Below are 22,380 nucleotides of genomic sequence, written 5' to 3' on the forward strand. Positions count from 1 at the left end.
TTGTAACAAATAAAACCCCAACTTGTCATATTCTGGAAACCACCAAGAGGAAAAAGGGTTAAATTTTAACTCAATGATCTTACACATATCAGTACATGTCCATAACAATATCGGTCAAAACCGTCGTGACAGCAGGGAAAGGAAGGTGTTGATTGATGGAAAACTCAGCTGTGATTCAGATGTCAACATGCATAGATTTGGGAATACAGCCTGGTTTTCAACTTTATTTCTAAATAGAAAATGTGAAACAGTTATTCGAGCTCTGCAGCATAGTTCTGATCACGTGGCCTGAATTCATAGTGGAAACTGTCATTTCATGCAGACACTTTCTCTGTTGTGTTTGTAGCACCAGGCAATGCCTACAATATCAGTCAAAACAGTCGTGACAGTAGGGAAAGAAGGTATACTGATCGATTGAAGAATCAACTGTCAATCAGGTGTCAACATGGATAGATTTGGGAACACAGTCTGAAAATATGTTTCTAAATAAAAAATTTGAAACAGTTATTCTTGTGTAAAATGAGCCAGGTGTAGATTTAAACTGCAAATGAAATAAACACAGATAATGTATTTGATAATAAATAAAATATGATTTACATCGTTACACTAAGAAATACAGAACATGTTCTAATGTCTCTTAACGTGTATACCACATTCACACCTCTCTAACCTAAAACCTGTTTGTTTTACCGTAATGTGTGACTGATTTAGACACAGAATATGACTGAAATATTTTTTGTTAGAGGATCCAGAGGCAGGACTCCTAAATAACCCCATCTTGTGAAATTCCCAACTAGTAGAATCTATCCCTTCACCACTGACTTTTAAAACAGTTTGTATGAAAAATTAAAAAGGAATTGGAATCGTGAATAATCGATAATGAATGTAGAATCAAATTCAAACGCTGTTACACACAAACAAATATTTACATCGGCATTTATTGGAAAATCACTACTAATCACTACTACATCATCTGGTTAATAGTTTCACTATTAATTTCACTGGGTACCTAATTTCTGCTGGGTGAACAGAGGCTATTTTGAACAAACTCACTTGCCGAAGGTGAGACCACATGTATCACATTTGTTTTGTTGTGGGGCAGGCTTCTAGTCTTAGAAACTCTCAAGAGTCAAGCTGTCACACACAGTCACCCATCCAAGGACTGTCCGTGCCGAACATTGCTTAACTTCAACTGATTCGTGACCTGAGGTCTTTGCACAGGAACACACACCTCCACATGATCAGACAGAAAACTGTGGTTTCCATTTCTGTCGATACTGACATCACTGTATCCAAACATCTTTCCTCCTTGCTTAATTGGTCTTTGCACTTTGAAATCCAAATTAAAGACACTTGGTGCTTTCATGTAATGATTTAGTACACCCACAACTCAACATCCCATTTGTGCATCTGGCAAATACAACTAGTAATGGAAAATCACTTCATTTTCATGTAGATCAATGCACTGTAAACAAAATGTCTCTCTCCACGTCAGCCCAAACTCCGCCAAAGATTGGATTTTGATATGCATTTGAGCTGGCTGTGAGATGGAGGTAGTTGTTGCTGAATTAAATCAGGCAATTGAGTGTGGAGATGTGTTCTAAATCTGTGACTGCTTAAAATATTTCGAAAGTGTTTATTCAATATACCTCCTTGAATGCACCTACAGAAGAGTTGAAGGTGCAGAATATTCCCATTAATCTGTGCTGCTCAGATTTCTTGTGCAAATGTCTATCATCACATCACTTGTATAGATTGTACTGCATGTGGATTTGGTTAAGGCAACCCATGCTTGTTATAAGAGGCAACTAATGTGAGTGGCCGACTTGGTTGACACATGCTATCAATCCCATTTGCATAGATTGATGCTTATGATCAGTGCAACGTCTGGCGCCGATTCCATCTCTACAGACTGCCGCCATATAGCTGGAATATTGCAGGGTGTGGCCTTCAACAAGTAACCAAAAACTGGACATGAGGAGATTAGGTTCCCTGTATTCCTTGTCTGTAACAGGGGAACATGCGACCCCTTAGGAAGCCTGTATTCTTTGACTGTTTCGATTTCGTTACATTTACTTATGCTCCTTTTCAGTAATGAGCTGATGGCCTTTTTAGCCTATTTGAAGGAAGATGATACTCTGCGTTGCCATCAAGATGTACATTTTCTGAATAAAAAGAAACTGAATGTACGTTGGTCTCACTTGACTAAATGGGTAAGTATATCTGATGTAAGATTTATGATGAAGTTGTGTCGAGTTATGTACCCTGACAACCAGGATCTGATTGTCATTGCAGGTATGTAGAGTTATGTCCCCTGACTTTCAGAATCTAATCACCAGTACAGTGGTCTATAGAGTTATGTGCCCTGACTACCAGGATCTGATTGTCATTGCAGTTATGTCCCCTGTCTTCCAGAATCTGATTGTCAAGTCAGCTGTGTAGAGTTATGTCCCCTGACTACCAGGATCTGATCGTCAAGCCAGTTGTGTAGAGTTATGTCCCCTGTCTACTAGGATCTGATTGTCAAGTCAGCTGTGTAGAGTAATGTCCCCTGACTACCAGGATCTGATCGTCAAGCCAGTTGTGTAGAGTTATGTCCCCTGACTACCAGGATCTGATCGTCAAGCCAGTTGTGTAGAGTTATGTCCCCTGTCTACCAGGATCTGATTGTCAAGTCAGCTGTGTAGAGTTATGTCCCCTGACTACCAGGATCTGATCTTCAAGCCAGTTGTGTAGAGTTATGTACCCTGACTACCAGGATCTGATTGTCATTGCAGTTATGTAGAGTTATGTCCCCTGTCTACCAGGATCTGATTGTCAAGTCAGCTGTGTAGAGTTATGTCCCCTGACTACCAGGATCTGATTGTCAAGTCAGCTGTGTAGAGTTATGTCCCCTGACTACCAGGATCTGATTGTCAAGTCAGTTGTGTAGAGTTATGTCCCCTGTCTACCAGGATCTGATTGTCAAGTCAGCTGTGTAGAGTTATGTCCCCTGACTACCAGGATCTGATTGTCAAGCAGTTGTGTAGAGTTATGTCCCCTGACTACCAGGATCTGATTGTCAAGCTCAGTTGTGTAGAGTTATGTCCCCTGACTACCAAGATCTGATTGTCAAGTCAGCTGTGTAGAGTTATGTCCCAGGACTACCAGGATCTGATTGTCAAGCCAGTTGTGTAGAGTTATGTCCCCTGACTACCAGGATCTGATTGTCAAGCCAGTTGTGTAGAGTTATGTTCCCTGACTACCAGGATCTGATTGTCAAGTCAGCTGTGTAGAGTTATGTCCCCTGACTACCAGGATCTGATTGTCAAGCCAGTTGTGTAGAGTTAAGTCCCCTGACTTCCAGAATCTGATTGTCAAGTCAGCTGTGTAGAGTTATGTCCCCTGACTACCAGGATCTGATCGTCAAGCCAGTTGTGTAGAGTTATGTCCCCTGACTACCAGGATCTGATCGTCAAGCCAGTTGTGTAGAGTTATGTCCCCTGTCTACCAGGATCTGATTGTCAAGTCAGCTGTGTAGAGTTATGTCCCCTGACTACCAGGATCTGATCGTCAAGCCATTTGTGTAAAGTTATGTCCCCTGACTACCAGGATCTGATCGTCAAGCCAGTTGTGTAGAGTTATGTCCCCTGTCTACCAGGATCTGATTGTCAAGTCAGCTGTGTAGAGTTATGTCCCCTGACTACCAGGATCTGATCTTCAAGCCAGTTGTGTCGAGTTATGTACCCTGACAACCAGGATCTGATTGTCATTGCAGTTATGTAGAGTTATGTCCCCTGTCTACCAGGATCTGATTGTCAAGTCAGCTGTGTAGAGTTATGTCCCCTGACTACCAGGATCTGATCGTCAAGCCAGCTGTGTAGAGTTATGTCCCAGGACTACCAGGGTCTGATCATCAAGCCTGTTCTGTAGAGTTATGTCCCGTGACTACCAGGATCTGATTGTCAAGCCAGTTGTGTAGAGGCATGTTCCCTGACTACCAGGATCTGATTGTCAAGTCAGCTGTGTAGAGTTATGTCCCCTGACTCCCAGGATCTGATTGTCAAGCCAGTTGTGTAGAGTTAAGTCCCCTGACTACCAGGATCTGATTGTCAAGTCAGCTGTGTAGAGTTATGTTCCCTGACTACCAGGATCTGATTGTCAAGTCAGCTGTGTAGAGTTATGTTCCCTGACTACCAGGATCTGATTGTCAAGTTAGCTGTGTAGAGTTATGTTCCCTGACTACCAGGATCTGATCCTCAAGCCAGCTGTGTAGAGTTATGTCCCCTGACTACCAGGATCTGATCATCAAGCCAGTTGTGTAGAGTTATGTCACCTGTCTACCAGGATCTGATTGTCAAGTCAGCTGTGTAGAGTTATGTCCCCTGACTACCAGGATCTGATCGTCAAGCCAGTTGTGTAAAGTTATGTCCCCTGACTACCAGGATCTGATCATCAAGCCAGTTGTGTAGAGTTATGTCCCCTGACTACCAAGATCTGATTGTCAAGTCAGCTGTGTAGAGTTATGTCCCAGGACTACCAGGGTCTGATCATCAAGCCTGTTCTGTAGAGTTATGTCCCGTGACTACCAGGATCTGATTGTCAAGCCAGTTGTGTAGAGTCATGTTCCCTGACTACCAGGATCTGATTGTCAAGTCAGCTGTGTAGAGTTATGTCCCCTGACTCCCAGGATCTGATTGTCAAGCCAGTTGTGTAGAGTTAAGTCCCCTGACTTCCAGAATCTGATTGTCAAGTCAGCTGTGTAGAGTTATGTCCCCTGACTACCAGGATCTGATCGTCAAGCCATTTGTGTAGAATTATGTCCCCTGACTACCAGGATCTGATCGTCAAGCCAGTTGTGTAGAGTTATGTCCCCTGTCTACTAGGATCTGATTGTCAAGTCAGCTGTGTAGAGTAATGTCCCCTGACTACCAGGATCTGATCGTCAAGCCATTTGTGTAGAATTATGTCCCCTGACTACCAGGATCTGATCGTCAAGCCAGTTGTGTAGAGTTATGTCCCCTGTCTACCAGGATCTGATTGTCAAGTCAGCTGTGTAGAGTTATGTCCCCTGACTACCAGGATCTGATCTTCAAGCCAGTTGTGTCGAGTTATGTACCCTGACAACCAGGATCTGATTGTCATTGCAGTTATGTAGAGTTATGTCCCCTGTCTACCAGGATCTGATTGTCAAGTCAGCTGTGTAGAGTTATGTCCCCTGACTACCAGGATCTGATCCTCAAGCCAGCTGTGTAGAGTTATGTCCCCTGACTACCAGGATCTGATCATCAAGCCAGTTGTGTAGAGTTATGTCACCTGTCTACCAGGATCTGATTGTCAAGTCAGCTGTGTAGAGTTATGTCCCCTGACTACCAGGATCTGATCGTCAAGCCAGTTGTGTAAAGTTATGTCCCCTGACTGCCAGGATCTGATCATCAAGCCAGTTGTGTAGAGTTATGTCCCCTGACTACCAAGATCTGATTGTCAAGTCAGCTGTGTAGAGTTATGTCCCAGGACTACCAGGGTCTGATCATCAAGCCTGTTCTGTAGAGTTATGTCCCGTGACTACCAGGATCTGATTGTCAAGCCAGTTGTGTAGAGGCATGTTCCCTGACTACCAGGATCTGATTGTCAAGTCAGCTGTGTAGAGTTATGTCCCCTGACTACCAGGATCTGATCGTCAAGCCAGTTGTGTAAAGTTATGTCCCCTGACTGCCAGGATCTGATCATCAAGCCAGTTGTGTAGAGTTATGTCCCCTGACTACCAAGATCTGATTGTCAAGTCAGCTGTGTAGAGTTATGTCCCAGGACTACCAGGGTCTGATCATCAAGCCTGTTCTGTAGAGTTATGTCCCGTGACTACCAGGATCTGATTGTCAAGCCAGTTGTGTAGAGGCATGTTCCCTGACTACCAGGATCTGATTGTCAAGTCAGCTGTGTAGAGTTATGTCCCCTGACTCCCAGGATCTGATTGTCAAGCCAGTTGTGTAGAGTTAAGTCCCCTGACTTCCAGGATCTGATTGTCAAGTCAGCTGTGTAGAGTTATGTCCCCTGACTACCAGGATCTGATTGTCAAGTCAGCTGTGTAGAGTTATGTTCCCTGACTACCAGGATCTGATTGTCAAGTTAGCTGTGTAGAGTTATGTTCCCTGACTACCAGGATCTGATTGTCAAGTTAGTTATGTAGAGTTAAGTCCCCTGACTACCAGGATCTGATTGTCAAGTCAGCTGTGTAGAGTTATGTTCCCTGACTACCAGGATCTGATTGTCAAGTCAGCTGTGTAGAGTTATGTCCCCTGACTACCAGGATCTGATCGTCAAGCCAGTTGTGTAGAGTTATGTCCCCTGACTACCAGGATCTGATCGTCAAGCCAGTTGTGTAGAGTTATGTTCCCTGACTACCAGGATCTGATTGTCAAGTCAGCTGTGTAGAGTTATGTACCCTGACTACCATGATCTGATCTGATCTTAAAGCCTGTTCTGTAGAGTTAAGTCCCCTGACTACCAGGATCTGATCGTCAAATCAGCTGTGTAGAGTTATGTCCCCTGACTACCAGGATCTGATTGTCAAGCCAGTTGTGTAGAGTTATGTCCCATAACTACTAGGATCTGATCGTCAAGCCAGTTGTGTAGAGTTATGTCCCCTGTCTACCAGGATCTGATCGTCAAGCCTGTTGTGTAGAGTTATGTCCCCTGACTACCAGGATCTGATTGTCAAGTCAGCTGTGTAGAGTTATGTCCCCAAACTACCAGGATCTGATCGTCAAGCCAGTTGTGTATCCCCTTATTGTGTTGGTTTTCACTTCATTGGCATTACCACACAGATCACTGTCTTCATAAATTAATGATCACAATATTTCTTGACACTATTTCGAGTGGTAAGATGAATGTTGTCTTTATTCCTTTGTGAGCAAAATATAATGTAATTCAAAATAGGTATTACAAGATGAAAGCTTGAAAGATAAAGGACAAAATTTGAAACTTTTTCTCCATTTTTATGTCTTATGTCTCTATATTTCAGGGTGGAGAAGATATAAGAGGTAAGAGAATAATATTTTGGGTTATTTTCACATTGATATCTCTGGGTATTTGGGGCCAGACAAAAATATGTTATTGCTCACTATAGCTGCGGCAACATCCCATTTCAGGCCGACCTGTCATGTACTTTGTCTGTTTAATGATCAACAGGAAGTTGATATTAGCCAATCAGAAAGCGGCTTTCTGAACATAGTAAGACAGAACATGTAATTCCTGCCGGCTATGGGATGTCTGCTGTTTTAGATGCTTATCCCCCTGTCATTTGGAATGCAGCGTGCAATGTCCTGATTGGTCATATGAACTCGTACTGCACTCTTACACAGCTCGTAATATTTTTTTAGTATCCAATTTTGTGATGTTAACATGTGGTGTTACTATCCAAACAAATTTATATTGCAAGAGTATGTGTCTTATCCACCGTTACTAAAATATGCTGACAGTTGAAGCTCTCAATTTACTCTGCTGGCTTAAAGGGGCACTTATCCAGAGCGATTACTGTTTTGCACCAATAGTCTAATTAGGTCATCTAGCTGTGAGGTGCTCCCTTGACCGTGACCAGCATGAGGACTGGGCAACTGTCCACGCTAGCAGAATATCTTCAACCTAAACAATTGGATGCCCATCAGATACCATTATCTGATAGTTCTAGTCTGATTCTAATAACCTATCCCAGCGGTAAAACTTTTTCAGATTTTCTGATGTGTGGACGGTATGATGAGTGAACAAGTTTTATCCTATTTCTGTCTTTTTAACCTCAATATTTTCATGTCATGTAGACCAGTGAAGATCCAAGGTAGAATAGGTCTTCAGCAACCCATGCTTGCCACAAAAGGCGACTATGCTTGTCGTAAGAGGCGACTAACGGGATCGCTGACTTGGTTGACACATGTCATCGGTTCCCAATAGCGCAGATCGATGCTAATACTGTTGATCACTGGATTGTCTGGTCCAGACTCGATTATTTACAGACAGTGATCTTACTGTAATATATTGCTCTATTGTGGCTGTTATACAGCTGTGATATTGCTGTAATATATTGCTGTAATGTGGCTGTTATACAACTGTGATATTGCTGTAATATATTGCTGTAATTTGGCTGTTATACAGCTGTGATCTTATTGTAATATATTGCTGTAATGTGGCTGTTATACAGCTGTGATATTACTGTAATATATTGTTCTAATGTGTGTGGCTGTTATACAGCTGTGATATTACTGTAATATATTGCTGTAATGTGGCTGTTATACAGCTGTGATCTTATTGTAATATATTGCTGTAAATCTTATTGTAATATATTGCTGTAATGTGACAGTTATACAGCTGTGATATTATTCTAATATATTGCTCTATTGTGGCTGTTATACAGCTGTGATATTGCTGTAATATATTGCTGTAATTTGGCTGTTATACAGCTGTGATCTTATTGTAATATATTGCTGTAATGTGGCTGTTATACAGCTGTGATATTACTGTAATATATTGTTCTAATGTGTGTTGCTGTTATACAGCCGTGATATTACTGTAATATATTGCTGTAATGTGGCTGTTATACAGCTGTGATCTTATTGTAATATATTGCTGTAATGTGACAGTTATACAGCTGTGATATTGCTGTAATATATTGCTGTAATTTGGCTGTTATACAGCTGTGATCTTATTGTAATATATTGCTGTAATGTGGCTGTTATACAGCTGTGATATTACTGTAATATATTGCTGTAATGTGTGTTGCTGTTATACAGCCGTGATATTACTGTAATATATTGCTGTAATGTGGCTGTTATACAGCTGTGATCTTATTGTAATATATTGCTGTAATGTGACAGTTATACAGCTGTGATATTACTACAGCTGTGATATTAATATATTGTTCTAATGTGTTGCTGTTATACAGCCGTGATATTACTGTAATATATTGCTGTAATGTGGCTGTTATACAGCTGTGATCTTATTGTAATATATTGCTGTAATGTGACAGTTATACAGCCGTGATATTGCTGTAATATACTGTAATATATTGCTGTAATGTGGCTGTTATACAGCTGTGATCTTATTGTAATATATTGCTGTAATGTGGCTGTTACATATTACTGTAATATAGCCGTGATATTACTGTAATATATTGCTGTATTGTTGTGGCTGTTATACAGCTGTGATATTACTGTAATATATTGTTCTAATGTGTGTGCTGTTATACAGCCGTGATATTACTGTAATATATTGCTATAATGTGGCTGTTATACAGCTGTGATATTACTTGTAATATTGTGATCTATGTGTTGTTATACAGCTGTGATCTTATTGTAATATATTGTTGTAATGTGGCTGTTATACAGCTGTGATCTTATTGTAATATATTGCTGTAATGTGGCTGTTATACAGCTGTGATCTTATTGTAATATATTGCTGTAATGTGGCTGTTATACAGCTGTGATCTTATTGTAATATATTGTTGTAATGTGGCAGTTGTACAGCTGTGATATTGCTGTATTGCTGTATTCAGGCATAAATTGCCAGCTTGAATGGCAATCGTTCACTTGTTTTCTGAACACAGCAGCTATGGTTTGGTTAACAGAAGGTGTTGATGAATGATATGACGATCCTGGCGACGTGTTGTTACATGGGGTCGACCACTACGTGGACGGTCATCGGTGCTGTTGGTGGCGTTGTATCGCTGTCTAAACGTTCTATCGTTCCTCCGCTGAAATTGAAGTCATTTGCAATAACTCCAGCACCTGGACCAGTGTCTCGACATCCAATGGCTTGTTGTCGTTGATTTCTCGTTAACCTAGCCATAGATGCTGAGGCCATGCCTTAATGTTGCTATTTTACAGCTATTCTGCTGCATCATTGCTGTACTGTTGGTCTGATACTGCTGTGAGACAAGTATGCAGGGATATATCTGTGAAATTATGATATTAACAAATTTTCCACACAGATATGCTCATGTTTCTTGATTTGTGAACAGTATCGCAAAAATCTGATGCTCAGGCCGCAAAACTTGCCGGTCCTCGCAAACCTGCCAGATACCGCGGTCGTCACAGATACAACAGACCTGCCAGTCCTCCTAGATACGACAGACCTGCCAGTCCTCCTAGATACGACAGACCTGCCAGTCCTCCTAGATACGACAGACCTGCCAGTCCTCCTAGATACGACAGACCCCCCAGTCCTCCCAGACCTCCCAGACCCCCCAGTCCTCCCAGATACGCCAGACGTGTCAGTCCTCCCAGACCTGCTGGTCCCACCAGAGATTTCGGTTTCGCCAGACCCGCCTATCCCGTAAGTCACTTGCTCTTTTTTTCTCACCGATTCTAAGTTTGTGATTCCATTCAAAGTTGTCATTCTACATGTCTTGTATATTCAATATTCATTGTTAACAGTAGAAGAAAGGAAGGTCACATTCCATAACATTATAACCAACTGACAATCGAAAGTTGATATTCGTTATTGGGTGGTTGGGTAGCCTAGTGGTTCAAGCGTTTGCTCATGACACCAATGACCTGGGTTCAATTCCCTACATTGACACACTTGTGTGCAGGATTGTATGGTACAGGACATTTTCTGTTGACAAAATGATGAAAGTGAACAGGATTTGATTGTAAATCATCAGTTAAATTCAACATATTCATGGTGGTAAAGCAACTTGTACAGAGTTATATCCCTTGGCTGTCAGGACCAGATTGTAAACTCTGTGTTGTGTAGAGTTGGGTCCCATTACTACCAGGATCTGATTGTACACTCTATTGTGTAGAGTTATGTCCCCTTACTATCAGGACCAGATTGTCAACTCTATTGTGTAGAGTTATGTCCCCTTACAATCAGGACCAGATTGTCTACTCAGTTGTGTAGAGTTATGTCCCCTTACTACCAGGACCAGATTGTCAACTCTATTGTATAGAGTTATATCCCCTTACTATCAGGACCAGATTGTCAACTCAATTGTGTAGAGCTGGGTCCCATTACTACCAGGATCTGATTGTCAACTCTATTGTGTAGTGTTATGTCCCCTTACCACAAGGACCAGTTTTTTAACTCTGATGTATGTCACACGCATACACCAATTTAATTCAACATTAAAAATGTGGAAGCAGAAATTTATATAAACAAGAATACTTCAGTTCTCCAAATAATTCTGTTCAATAATTCATATAGATTTTGTTAATGATAATGATGGTTCTAATTTATTGCAGGGGATGGAACCAATGAAAGGTAAGAGAAAAGAGTTTTGTGTTCTTTTCATATTGATATCACTGAGTATTTGGGGACAGACAAAAATCTAATTAAAATCATATGTTGTTGCTCACAACAGCTTCAGTAACATCCCATTTCAGCACAACCTGTCCTAGATTTTGTCTGACCAATGAAATGACCAAGAGGAAATTGATTTTAGCCAATCAGAAAGCAGCTTTCTGAACATTGTAGGACAGTACATGTAATTCCCATGGGCTATGCAAAATCTGCCTTTTTAGATGCTTAGTGTAAACCCCAATACACCATATGTTGCATTTGACCATTTCTAAGAGGCATTGTGTGCACTGAAAATTGATGAAATGCTGTTGGAATGCTCTGTAATATTGCTGTGAAATATTGTTGAAGTTTTGCTGGGATGTTTCAGTGATATTGCTGTAATTGCTGATACACTCATGTAACATTGCAATATTGCTGTAATGTGCCAGTTAATTCAGCTGTGATATTACCGTATTATCTTGCTGTAATGTGACAGTTATACAAGTGTGAAATTGTTGTGATGTGGCTGTTATATGGCTATGACATTGATGTGATACATTGCAGTAATGTTGCTGTCATACAGAAGTGATGTTGCTGTATGGTTGCTGTTAAACAAATCATTGCTGTATTGTTGTCTGTGATATAAAGATATTGTGGCATGGGTTCAGCTGTCATATTACAATATTAACGAATACACACAGATACATTCATGCTTCTTGCTTTGTGTACAGCCTACGAATCACCAAACTCTGTTGCTCCTGCTCAACCTGCAGGATATCCGACACCTTTTATTCCAAGAGCCGTCATTCCTGCAGGATTTGTAAGACCCGTCATTCCTGCAAGACCCGTCTTTCCTGCCAGACCCACCATTCCTGTCAGACCCACCATTCCTGTCAGACCTGCGATTCCTGTCAGACCTGCCAATCCTGTGAGTCATTTAGTCTTTCCTTTCATATTTCATTTCTAGTATATTCAATATTTATTGTCAACAGTAGATAAAAGGAAGTATATTCATTAACATTATTTCCAACAGACAAGGGAAAGTTCATATTTCGATAGGGGCGGTGGGATAGCCTAGTGGTTAAAGCGAAGATCCGGATTCGATTCCCCACATGGGCACAATGTGTGAAGCCCATTTCTGGTGTCCCCTGCCGTGATATTGCTGGAATATTGCTAAAAGCGGCATAAAACTAAACTCAGTCAGTCATATTTCGATAGGGGGTGGTAGGTACCTTTCTGGTTAAAACTTCGCTGATCACATTGAAAACCTGTGTTAGATTCTTGACATGGATACAATGTGTGGAGCCCATTTCATGTATCCTCCGAGATGATATTGCTGGAAGATTGCTAAAGGTTGCGTTAAACCATACTCACTTATGCCCTTGACGATCAGGATGTGATTGTCATCTTATCCCTGACTTTTCCTTTTGATGATTTTTGAGACACTATATATGTGCTCTCGTGTTTTTAAGATCGGGTAAAGTGGTAAACATATTCACATGACCTCGATTTGACACACATGGATATTAAACATGTAATGTAATTATATCCATCAATTCACTCTTTCACATCTAGGTTCCCCACAAGGCTGAGCCTCCCAGTAGGAAGCTGAGAATATCAGGGTTGGCAGCACACACACACGGTTACACGCTGATGTGCTACTTCTCCAGATTGGGAAGAGTCGAGGACTTTGAGCTGGTGAATGATGCGACATTGAGGTTAGTTGTGTCCCTTTGTCCTGACAGTATCAGCTGGGTTTACAGTTTGCAAAATTTATGCTGGTCCTGTGGTCCCTGGCTGGTAAAACGTCATCAGGACCACTAAATGATAAGTTTGCAGTGGTCCTGGTGGCCAGTAAATTTTTCAGTAAATCTACAAATGTTATTTTGGACCAGTGAAGTATAGACAGGACCATTAATCATTGTCCATTTATGGTCCTGTTGTCTAGTGGTAAATTTTGAAAGGTTTCTTTCCCTGGGTTTAGATCCCAGATTTGTATTCATTGTGATCTTGTTATCAGTCCCATGGTCGATGGGATAACTGTAATGTAGCAGTTCATCTCTAAAGAGGCGAATCACATGGTCATGCTCACTTACTGGGTTGATGTATGTCAGCTTGACTCAGCTGAGTAGGTTGATGCAAGCTTTTGATTGTCGCATCCCATCTTGGTTATTTACAAACTGCTGTCATATAGCTGGAATATTGCTGAGTGTGGCAATAATATTCCAAGTTAGAATTGATTCCTTGCAACCTGATCTGCACATGGCCAAATGAATCCGATGGTAGGGTTCTGGCTGATTGTAGGCAAAAGTGATGATCCTTGTTCATAATATTACTGTATATTACCGTCAATAAGCTGAATTTTAAGGATAAAAAAAGCAGTCTGTAGAAGGGGGTCGGCTTATCTATGGGTAACGCTCTCATCAAATTTTTTTCCAGGGGTAAGAAAGCAACATCGTATCACTTCAAGTGAACAAACAACAGAAGACAACTTTGTCAGTAAAGACATAAAATTTGCAATTAAACATCACTAGACAAGATTATTTACCTTTTAAGTTCTAAGGTTTTTTTTGCTGGGCATTGTATTATTTGCAGGGATTAAGATTACCTTGTGTATCTGAGCCGGAAATAGCAATCGGCTGTGCACACGTTTCCCGCCGATCAAGTTCAAACGTGCACAATAATATAATGGGATGAATTCTGACACAGTCATCTGTAAAATATAATACATAATACTATTATTTAACCCAAAGAAATATATCCTAGCATTGTGTAATTTTAATTACAGTTTTTGCTCTATAAATGTTAAATATATATAATCAACACTAAGGTTATACGGACCCTCATGAATGTGGTAAGCGGAAGTTGTACGCATATGGAATGGGGTAAAATAAGCAAGCCATTTAAATTCACACATTTTTACTGATGTTACTGTAAACTAGAAGTCCATGGAAAAGGAGGCAGTAATCAGCTCGTGATTGTTGAAAGGGTAAAATAAGCAAGCCAGTTTGTTGACATGTGATTGTCCAGCTACAATAAGTATGATATTTAGCGAAACAAAATATATTATCCATTTTCTGTCAACTACACTTCATTTCAATGCGTGAGTAGACACAATATCATTGTGAATTCTTTGAATAATGTGGACCAAAGTTATAAGTATTGGTAACTGCCAGTTGACTGTGGTCTGTGTTTGCCAGGATTAGGACCCCATCGCGGGGGATCGGCTTATGTACGAAACATACCAATTTGACACTGATTTTAAGGGTCAAGTTTGGGGGTCAGCTATCTATTGGGTCAACTTGTAGACGGTAATATACGGTAATCACTAGTCTGGTCCAAAAGCTTAATGCACTCACTCTTTTATTTTCAGACAAACTGGCTGTGCATTTGTGATATTTGAAAAACTTGGTGATGCAGAGAAAGCAGTATCAAACAAGCCACATGTTATTGATGATAAGGAGGTCGAAGTCACCTACGCCAAGCATCATGAGGTAAGCAATGTATAGGGGTATGTGATATGGTGAAGATTGTCCCTACACCAAGCCTCCTAAGGAAAGGCACATATGGAGCTATGTGATCTGGTGAACATTGTCCCTACACCAAGCCTCTTGAGATTAGCCTCTTTTGAGGGTATGTGATCTGGTGCATGTCGTCCCCTATGGCAAGCCTCTTCAGATAAGGGGCATATGGGGATATGTGATATGGGGAACTTTACCCCCTACACCAAGCCTCCAAAGAGGGTATGTGATATGGGGGTATGTGATCTGGTAACCTTGTCCCTCTACCTACTCTGTTGTGTATGGTTATGTCCCCTTACTACAAGGACCAGATTTTCAACTCTGTTGTCACTTTGTTCATTTCCGTTTTCTTTTTTGTATTCAATTTTAAAGTAGAGAAAAGAAAGTTTATATTCAGTAACAAATAACACTGATGTCTGTCACATGCATACAACAATTTAATTTAACATTGAAGATGTGGAAGCAGAAATTTATGTAAACAATAATACTTCATTTCTCCTAATAATTCTGTTCAATAATTCATATGAATTTTGTTAATGATTATGATGTTTCTAATTTATTTCAGGAAATGGAACCAATGAAAGGTAAGAGAAAAGAGTTTTGTGTTCTTTTCATATTGATATCACTGAGTATTTGGGGACAGACAAAAATCTAATTAAAATCATATGTTGTTGCTCACAACAGCTTCAGTAACATCCACAACCTGTCCTAGACTTTGTCTGACCAATGAAATGACCAAGAGGAAATTGATTTTAGCCAATCAGAAAGCAGCTTTCTGAACATTGTAGGACAGTACATGTAATTCCCATGGGCTATGCAAAATCTGCCTTTTTAGATGCTTATACCTCTGTCATTTGGAATGCTGTTTGCAATGTTCTGATTGGTCATTTAGATGTGACATGTACAGAGAATTCCTCAAATACTTTTTTGTAAAGATAGTGAGAAATAACGTCTGATTTTTGTTAAACTGTGACAGAAAATGTTTGAAGTTGTGAAGACTGGTAATTGGTCCCCCTGAACCTGGATTGGGTCAGCTTACTGGATCATTGCTGGTGTTGTCAATCACTGGCTGCCCTTGTTATCTAAACCACTGCTGCTCTCTTGACAGAGTTGCCTCCCTTGGGCACTCCAGAAACCTATAACTCGTACAAATTCCCTCCATCTCTTGCATTATTGCCATAAATATTGTATTCATTTTGGCAGCAATCATGCAAGAATGATCTTCAGACTTTTCAACTGAAGTGTTTTTCAGCCAAACACAAGATGCTGAATGGGTTAGATCACTGACTTATGTGCTGGTGATCAGGTGCATGACTCTGACAGTGCAGGTTTGAATCCCAGTTGGGGCTCAACCTCAAACCGTACTAGAATATGTACATCAAAAGTGTAAACCCCAATACACCATATGTTGCATTTGACCATTTCTAAAAGGCATTGTGTGCATTGAAAATTGATGAAATGTAGTTGGAGTGCTCTGTAATATTGCTGTGATATATTTTGAAGATATTGCTGTGATATGGCCATAATGTTGCAGTGCTATTGATGTGATACATTTTGAAAATATTGCTGTGAAATATTGTTGAAGTTTTGCTGGGATGTTTCAGTGATATTGCTGTAATTGCTGATACACTCATGTAACATTGCAGTGATATTGCAATATTGCTTTAATATATTGCTGTAATCTATTGCTGTAATGTGGCAGTTATACAGCTGTGATATAACTGTAATGTGGTAGTTATACAGCTGTAATATATTGCTGTAATGTGGCAATTATACAGCTGTGATATAACTGTAATGTGGCAGTTATACAACTGTGACATTACTGTAATATATTATTGTAATGTGGCAGTTATATATGTGATATTATTGTAATGTGTTACTATGTGGCAGTTGTACATCTGTCATATTATAGTAATGTGCCCATTAATCCAGCTGTGACAATACTGTAATGTGCCAGTTAATCCAGCTGTGATATAACTCTAATGTGGCAGTTATGTGTCTGTGATATTGCTGTAATATGTAACTGTGTCGCATTTATACAGCTGTGATCTTACTGTAATGTGCCAGTTTATCCAGCTGTGATATTACCGTATTATCTTGCTGTAATGTGACAGTTATACAAGTGTGAAATTGTTGTGATGTGGCGATTATATTGCTGTGACATTGATGTGATACATTGCAGTAATGTTGCTGTCAAACAGAAGTGATGTTGCTGTATGGTTGCTGTTAAACAACTCATTGCTGTATTGCTGTATTGCTGTCTGTGATATAAAGATATTGTGGCATGGGTTCAGCTGTCATATTACAATATTAACAAATATACACAGATACATTCATGCTTCTTGCTTTGTGTACAGCCTACGAATCACCAAACTCTGCTGCTCCTACTCAACCTGCAGGATTTGTAAGACCCGTCATTCCTGCAAGACCCGTCATTCCTGTCAGACCCACCATTCCTGTCAGACCTGCGATTCCTGTCAGACCTGCCAATCCTGTGAGTCACTTAGACTTTCCTTTCATATTTCATTTCTAGTATATTCAATATTTATTGTCAACAGTAGACAAAAGGAAGTATATTCATTAACATTATTTCCAACAGACAAGGGAAAGTTCATATTTCGATAGGGGCGGTGGGGTAGTCTAGTGCTTAAAGTGTTGGCTCGTCACGCCGAAGACCCGGGTTTGATTCCCCACATGGGCACAATGTGTAAAGCCCATTTCTGGTGTCCCCCGCCGTGATATTGCTGGAATATTGCTAAAAGCAGCGTAAAACTAAACTCAGTCAGTCATATTTCGATAGGGGGTGGTAGGTACATTTTTGGTTAAAACTTCACTGATCACATTGAAAACCTGTGTTAGATTCTTGACATGGATACAATGTATGAAGCCCAATTCTGGTGTCCTCCGAGATGATATTGCTGGAATGTTGTTAAAAGTGGTGTTAAACCATACCCATTTATGCCCTTGATGATCAGGATGTTATTGTCGTGTTATCCCAGACTTTTCCTTTTGAGGTGAGGAAATTGGGTTTAACGTCGTGCTTGAGAATATTTCGCTCATATGTGCATGTGTGTGTATGTGTATGTGCGGCTGCTTGTACTAGCCCAGACTGAAGCTGGTTTTATAGTGCTAGCCCACTGAGATACCTGTGAAACATGAATACCCCATTCAGACACAGTATACTGACACTGAGCCAACCAGTCCTTGTTATACCCATTAATGCCGAGCACCAGGCAGGGACCAACAAGTACCATATTTTAGCGTCTTTTGGTATGACGCGGTTTGGGATCAAACCCGCGACCTTCCGCTCTCCGGGTGGATGCTCTAACTACACCACGGAGGCGGTCTTTCCTTTTGATGATCCTTGAGACACTATATATATATACTGAACAGCAAAAGAAACGCAAGTCTGGCTTTTTTGTCAAGTTTTTGAATAAGAGACAACCAAAATCATGTGTAATCATTTATTCTATAGAAAACAATGTCAATTTAACAGCAAAAAGTTGCTGTTGACATTGAATTGCAATAAGTTCAAATTGATTACAGTCCATCAAATGGAGATACCCCTGAACGCGAAAAGTGACAGTCTCTTTAGTAGCGCATATAGCCACCTTGAGCTTGCTCACAGACCGTGCAACGTGGCCTCATTGAGTTCACTAGAGCCTGAAAGGATGCCTTGGGCAATTGGTTACGCCCAAACACCAATCTCTATTCCAATTGTGCAAGTGTGAGTGGCTGTCTACCTGCCCCAATCCTTCGTCCAATTTCATCCCAGAATGTTCAATGGGAGCCATATCCGGGAAAGAGACGGCCATGGCAAAATGTTAATGTTGTTCTGAGCCAGACAATCTATCGACACCCTTGCTATGTGAGGGCTGCAAATGTCATTGGCGTTGTTGACGTGCCAAAATTGGCCCCACATATGGCCTTCGGCAGTGGATTCAGGCAGCCCAAAGACGATGCCTAATCGTATCGCTGGACACTGCTCCCCTTGACCCAAGAACTAAGGCTGCTGTTACTGTTGCTGCTTGATTTCGGTTCCATAGATGAGTGACCTGGATGAACCGATCTTGCATATGAGTTGTCACTCATTGCCATCTGGTACAGGGACTATCAGCAGCAACCCCGGTTTGCTGATGACGTTGAGCAAGTCGTGTAATGGCGGTAAAATGACAGCCCAGTTGTCTAGCTACAGCGGTTGCAGAGCTACCTCCGTGCAACTTTCCAATGGCCATTCCCCTCTGCTCAGTCGTTAGTCTAGGCATCGTTTGTGTGGCATGTACACCTCCTAGCGTCAACTGAACTGTTTTTTGACACAAACCTTTATAAAGGATACCTCAGAGTGAAATGCATGCTTTCCATCCAGAACCGTGAATGCACGTGCTAAATTGTGGCTTTGCTGCACTGTGGTTGTGTTTGTGCCAGTGTTTCGTATGGACTTCAAATTGCATGACCTCATCTCATCGGGGATCATGACGTCACTTTGCCATGAACGTTCCATAAACATGAAAGCTTACCTTCATGGAATTTCATTTTTTCGAAACTTGCATTTCTTTTGCTGTTCAGTATATGTACTCTCGTGTTTTTAAGATCTGGTAAAGTGGTAAACATATTCACATGACCTCGATTTGACACACATGGATATTTAAAATGTAATGTAATTAGATCCATCAATTCACTCTTTCACTTCTAGGTCCCCAAAAATGCAGAGCCCCCAAGTAGGAAGCTGAGAATATCAGGGTTGGCAGCACACACACCCGGTTACACGCTGATGTGCTACTTCTCCAGATGGGGAAGAGTCGAGGACTTTGAGCTGGTGAATGATGCGACATTGAGGTTAGTTGTGTCCCTTTGTCCTGCGAGTATCTGCTGGGTTTACAGTTTGCGAAATTTATGCTGGTCCTGTGGTCCTGGTGTTCAGTGAATTTTTCAGTAAATCTACGAATGTTATTTTGGACCAGTGAAGTATAGACAGGACCATTAATCATTGTCCATTTATGGTCTAGTGGTAAATTTTGAAAGGTTTCTTTCCCTGGGTTTAGATCCCAGATTTGTATTCATTGTGATCTTGTTGTCAGTCCCATGGTCGATGGGATGACTGTAATGTGGCAGTTCATCTCTAAAGAGGCGAATCACATGGTCATGCTCACTTACTGGGTTGATGCGTGCCAGCTTAAATCTCATCTGTGTAGGTTGATGCTGATGATGCAAGGATTGTCGCATCCCATCTTGGTTATTTACAAACTGCTGTCATATAGCTGGAATATTGCTGAGTGTGGCAATAATATTCCTTGCAACCTGATCTTGTTGCACATGGCCTAATGAATTAGATGGTAGGATTCTGGTTGATCGTAGGCAAAAGTGATGATCCTTGTTCATAATATTACCGTCTATAAGCCAATGCTGATGGTGCAAGGATTGTCGCATCCCATCTTGGTTATTTACTAACTGCTGTCATAGAGCTGGACTATTGCTGAGTGTGGCATTGATATTCCAAGTGAGAACCTGATCTGGTTGATTGTAGGCAAAAGTGATGATCCTTGTTCATAATATTAATTACTAGTCTGGTCCAAAAGGTTAAAACATTAATGCACTCACTCTTTTTTTCAGACCAACTGGCTGTGCATTTGTGATATTTGAAAAACTTGGTGATGCGGAGAAAGCAGTATCAGACAAGCCACATGTTATTGATGATAAGGAGGTCGAGGTCACCTACGCCAAGCATCATCAGGTAAGGAACGATAGGGGTATGTGATCTGGTGAATGTTGTCCCTACACCAAGCCTCTTAAGGTAAGGGCAGCTATGGAGCTATGTGATATGGTGAATGTTGTCTCTACACCAAGCCTCTTAAGGTAAGGCACATATGGAGCTATGTGATGAGGTAAACATTGTCTCTACACCAAGCCTCTTAAGGTAAGGCATATATGGAGCTATGTGATGAGGTAAACATTGTCTCTACACCAAGCCTCTTAAGGTAAGGCATATATGGAGCTTTGTGATGAGGTAAACATTGTCTCTACACCAAGCCCTCTAAGGTCAAGCCTATGGAGCTTTGTGATGAGGTAAACATTGTCTCTACACCAAGCCTCTTAAGGTAAGGCATATATGGAGCTTTGTGATGAGGTAAACATTGTCTCTACACCAAGCCTCTTAAGGTAAGGCATATATGGAGCTTTGTGATGAGGTAAACATTGTCTCTACACCAAGCCTCTTAAGGTAAGGCATATATGGAGCTTTGTGATGAGGTAAACATTGTCTCTACACCAAGCCTCCTAAGGTAAGGCATATATGGAGCTTTGTGATGAGGTAAACATTGTCTCTACACCAAGCCTCCTAAGGTAAGGCATATATGGAGCTTTGTGATGAGGTAAACATTGTCTCTACACCAAGCCTCTTAAGGTAAGGCATATATGGAGCTTATGTGAGCTTTGGAGGTAAACATTGTCTCTACACCAAGCCTCTTAAGGTAAGGCATATATGGAGCTTGTGATGAGGTAAACATTGTCTCTACACCAAGCCTCTTAAGGTCAGGCATATATGGAGCTTTGTGATGAGGTAAACATTGTCTCTACAAGCCTCTTAGCAGGCATCTTGATGAGGTAAACATTGTCTCTAGGTAAGGCATATATGGAGCTGTGATGAGGTAAACATTGTCTCTACACCAAGCCTCTTAAGGTAAGGCATATATGGAGCTGAGGTGAGGTAAACATTGTCTCTACACCAAGCCTCTTAAGGTCAGGCATATATGGAGCTTTGTGATGAGGTAAACATTGTCTCTACACCAAGCCTCTTAAGGTAAGGCATATATGGAGCTCTTAAGGTAAACATTGTCTCTAGCCTCTTAAGGTATATGGAGCTTTGTGATGAGGTAAACATTGTCTCTACACCAAGCCTCTTAAGGTAAGGCATATATGGAGCTTTGTGATGAGGTAAACATTGTCTCTACACCAAGCCTCTTAAGGTAAGGCATATATAGCTTTGTGGAGCTTTGTCTCTACACCAAGCCTCTTAAAAGGCATATATGGAGCTTTGTGATGACAACATTGTCTCTACACTCCTCTTAAGGTAAGGCATATATGGAGCTTTGTGATGAGGTAAACATTGTCTCTACACCAAGCCTCTTAAGGTAAGGCATATATGGAGCTTTGTGATGAGGTAAACATTGTCTATACACCAAGCCTCCTAAGGTAAGGCATATATGGAGCTTTGTGATGAGGTAAACATTGTCTCTACACCAAGCCTCCTAAGGTAAGGCATATATGGAGCTTTGTGATGAGGTAAACATTGTCTCTACACCAAGCCTCCTAAGGTAAGGCATATATGGAGCTATGTGATGAGGTGAACATTGTCCCTACACACCCTCCTAAGGCTCTTGGCAGGTCATGAGGCACATATGGACCAAGCTAGGTGTGACAAGAGAAGGAAAAGTTCATATTTTGATAAGGGGTGGTAGGTTGCTCTCTGGTTAAAGGCTCCCTGGTTAAAGTTTCGCTGATCACATTGAAAACCTGTGTCAGATTCTCAACATGGATACAATGTGTGAAGCCCAATTCTGGTGTCCTCCGAGATGATATTGCTGGATATTGAACATTGTCCCTACACCAGTTCTCT

The 22,380-nt window shown here is 41.0% G+C and overlaps 1 protein-coding gene across 1 annotated transcript in view; it reads left to right on the forward strand.

Annotated features, from left to right (window-relative positions):
* The window catches only part of LOC124277859, a 64,543-nt gene that overhangs the window by 35,482 nt on the left and 6,681 nt on the right, over positions 1-22,380 (forward strand). The window contains exons 17-28 of the mRNA XM_046713573.1: positions 2,093-2,213; positions 7,001-7,019; positions 9,986-10,299; positions 11,211-11,229; positions 11,979-12,020; positions 12,063-12,175; positions 12,823-12,965; positions 14,621-14,741; positions 15,334-15,352; positions 17,126-17,262; positions 19,462-19,604; positions 20,379-20,499. Of these exons, the coding sequence (XP_046569529.1) occupies positions 2,093-2,213; positions 7,001-7,019; positions 9,986-10,299; positions 11,211-11,229; positions 11,979-12,020; positions 12,063-12,175; positions 12,823-12,965; positions 14,621-14,741; positions 15,334-15,352; positions 17,126-17,262; positions 19,462-19,604; positions 20,379-20,499 (1,312 nt within the window). The remainder of the gene's footprint in view (positions 1-2,092; positions 2,214-7,000; positions 7,020-9,985; positions 10,300-11,210; positions 11,230-11,978; positions 12,021-12,062; positions 12,176-12,822; positions 12,966-14,620; positions 14,742-15,333; positions 15,353-17,125; positions 17,263-19,461; positions 19,605-20,378; positions 20,500-22,380) is intronic.

The sequence above is a fragment of the Haliotis rubra genome, unplaced genomic scaffold (genome assembly GCF_003918875.1).
Source record: "Haliotis rubra isolate DU_JTF1 unplaced genomic scaffold, ASM391887v1 Scf229, whole genome shotgun sequence".
Taxonomy (NCBI): Eukaryota; Metazoa; Mollusca; class Gastropoda; order Lepetellida; family Haliotidae; genus Haliotis; species Haliotis rubra.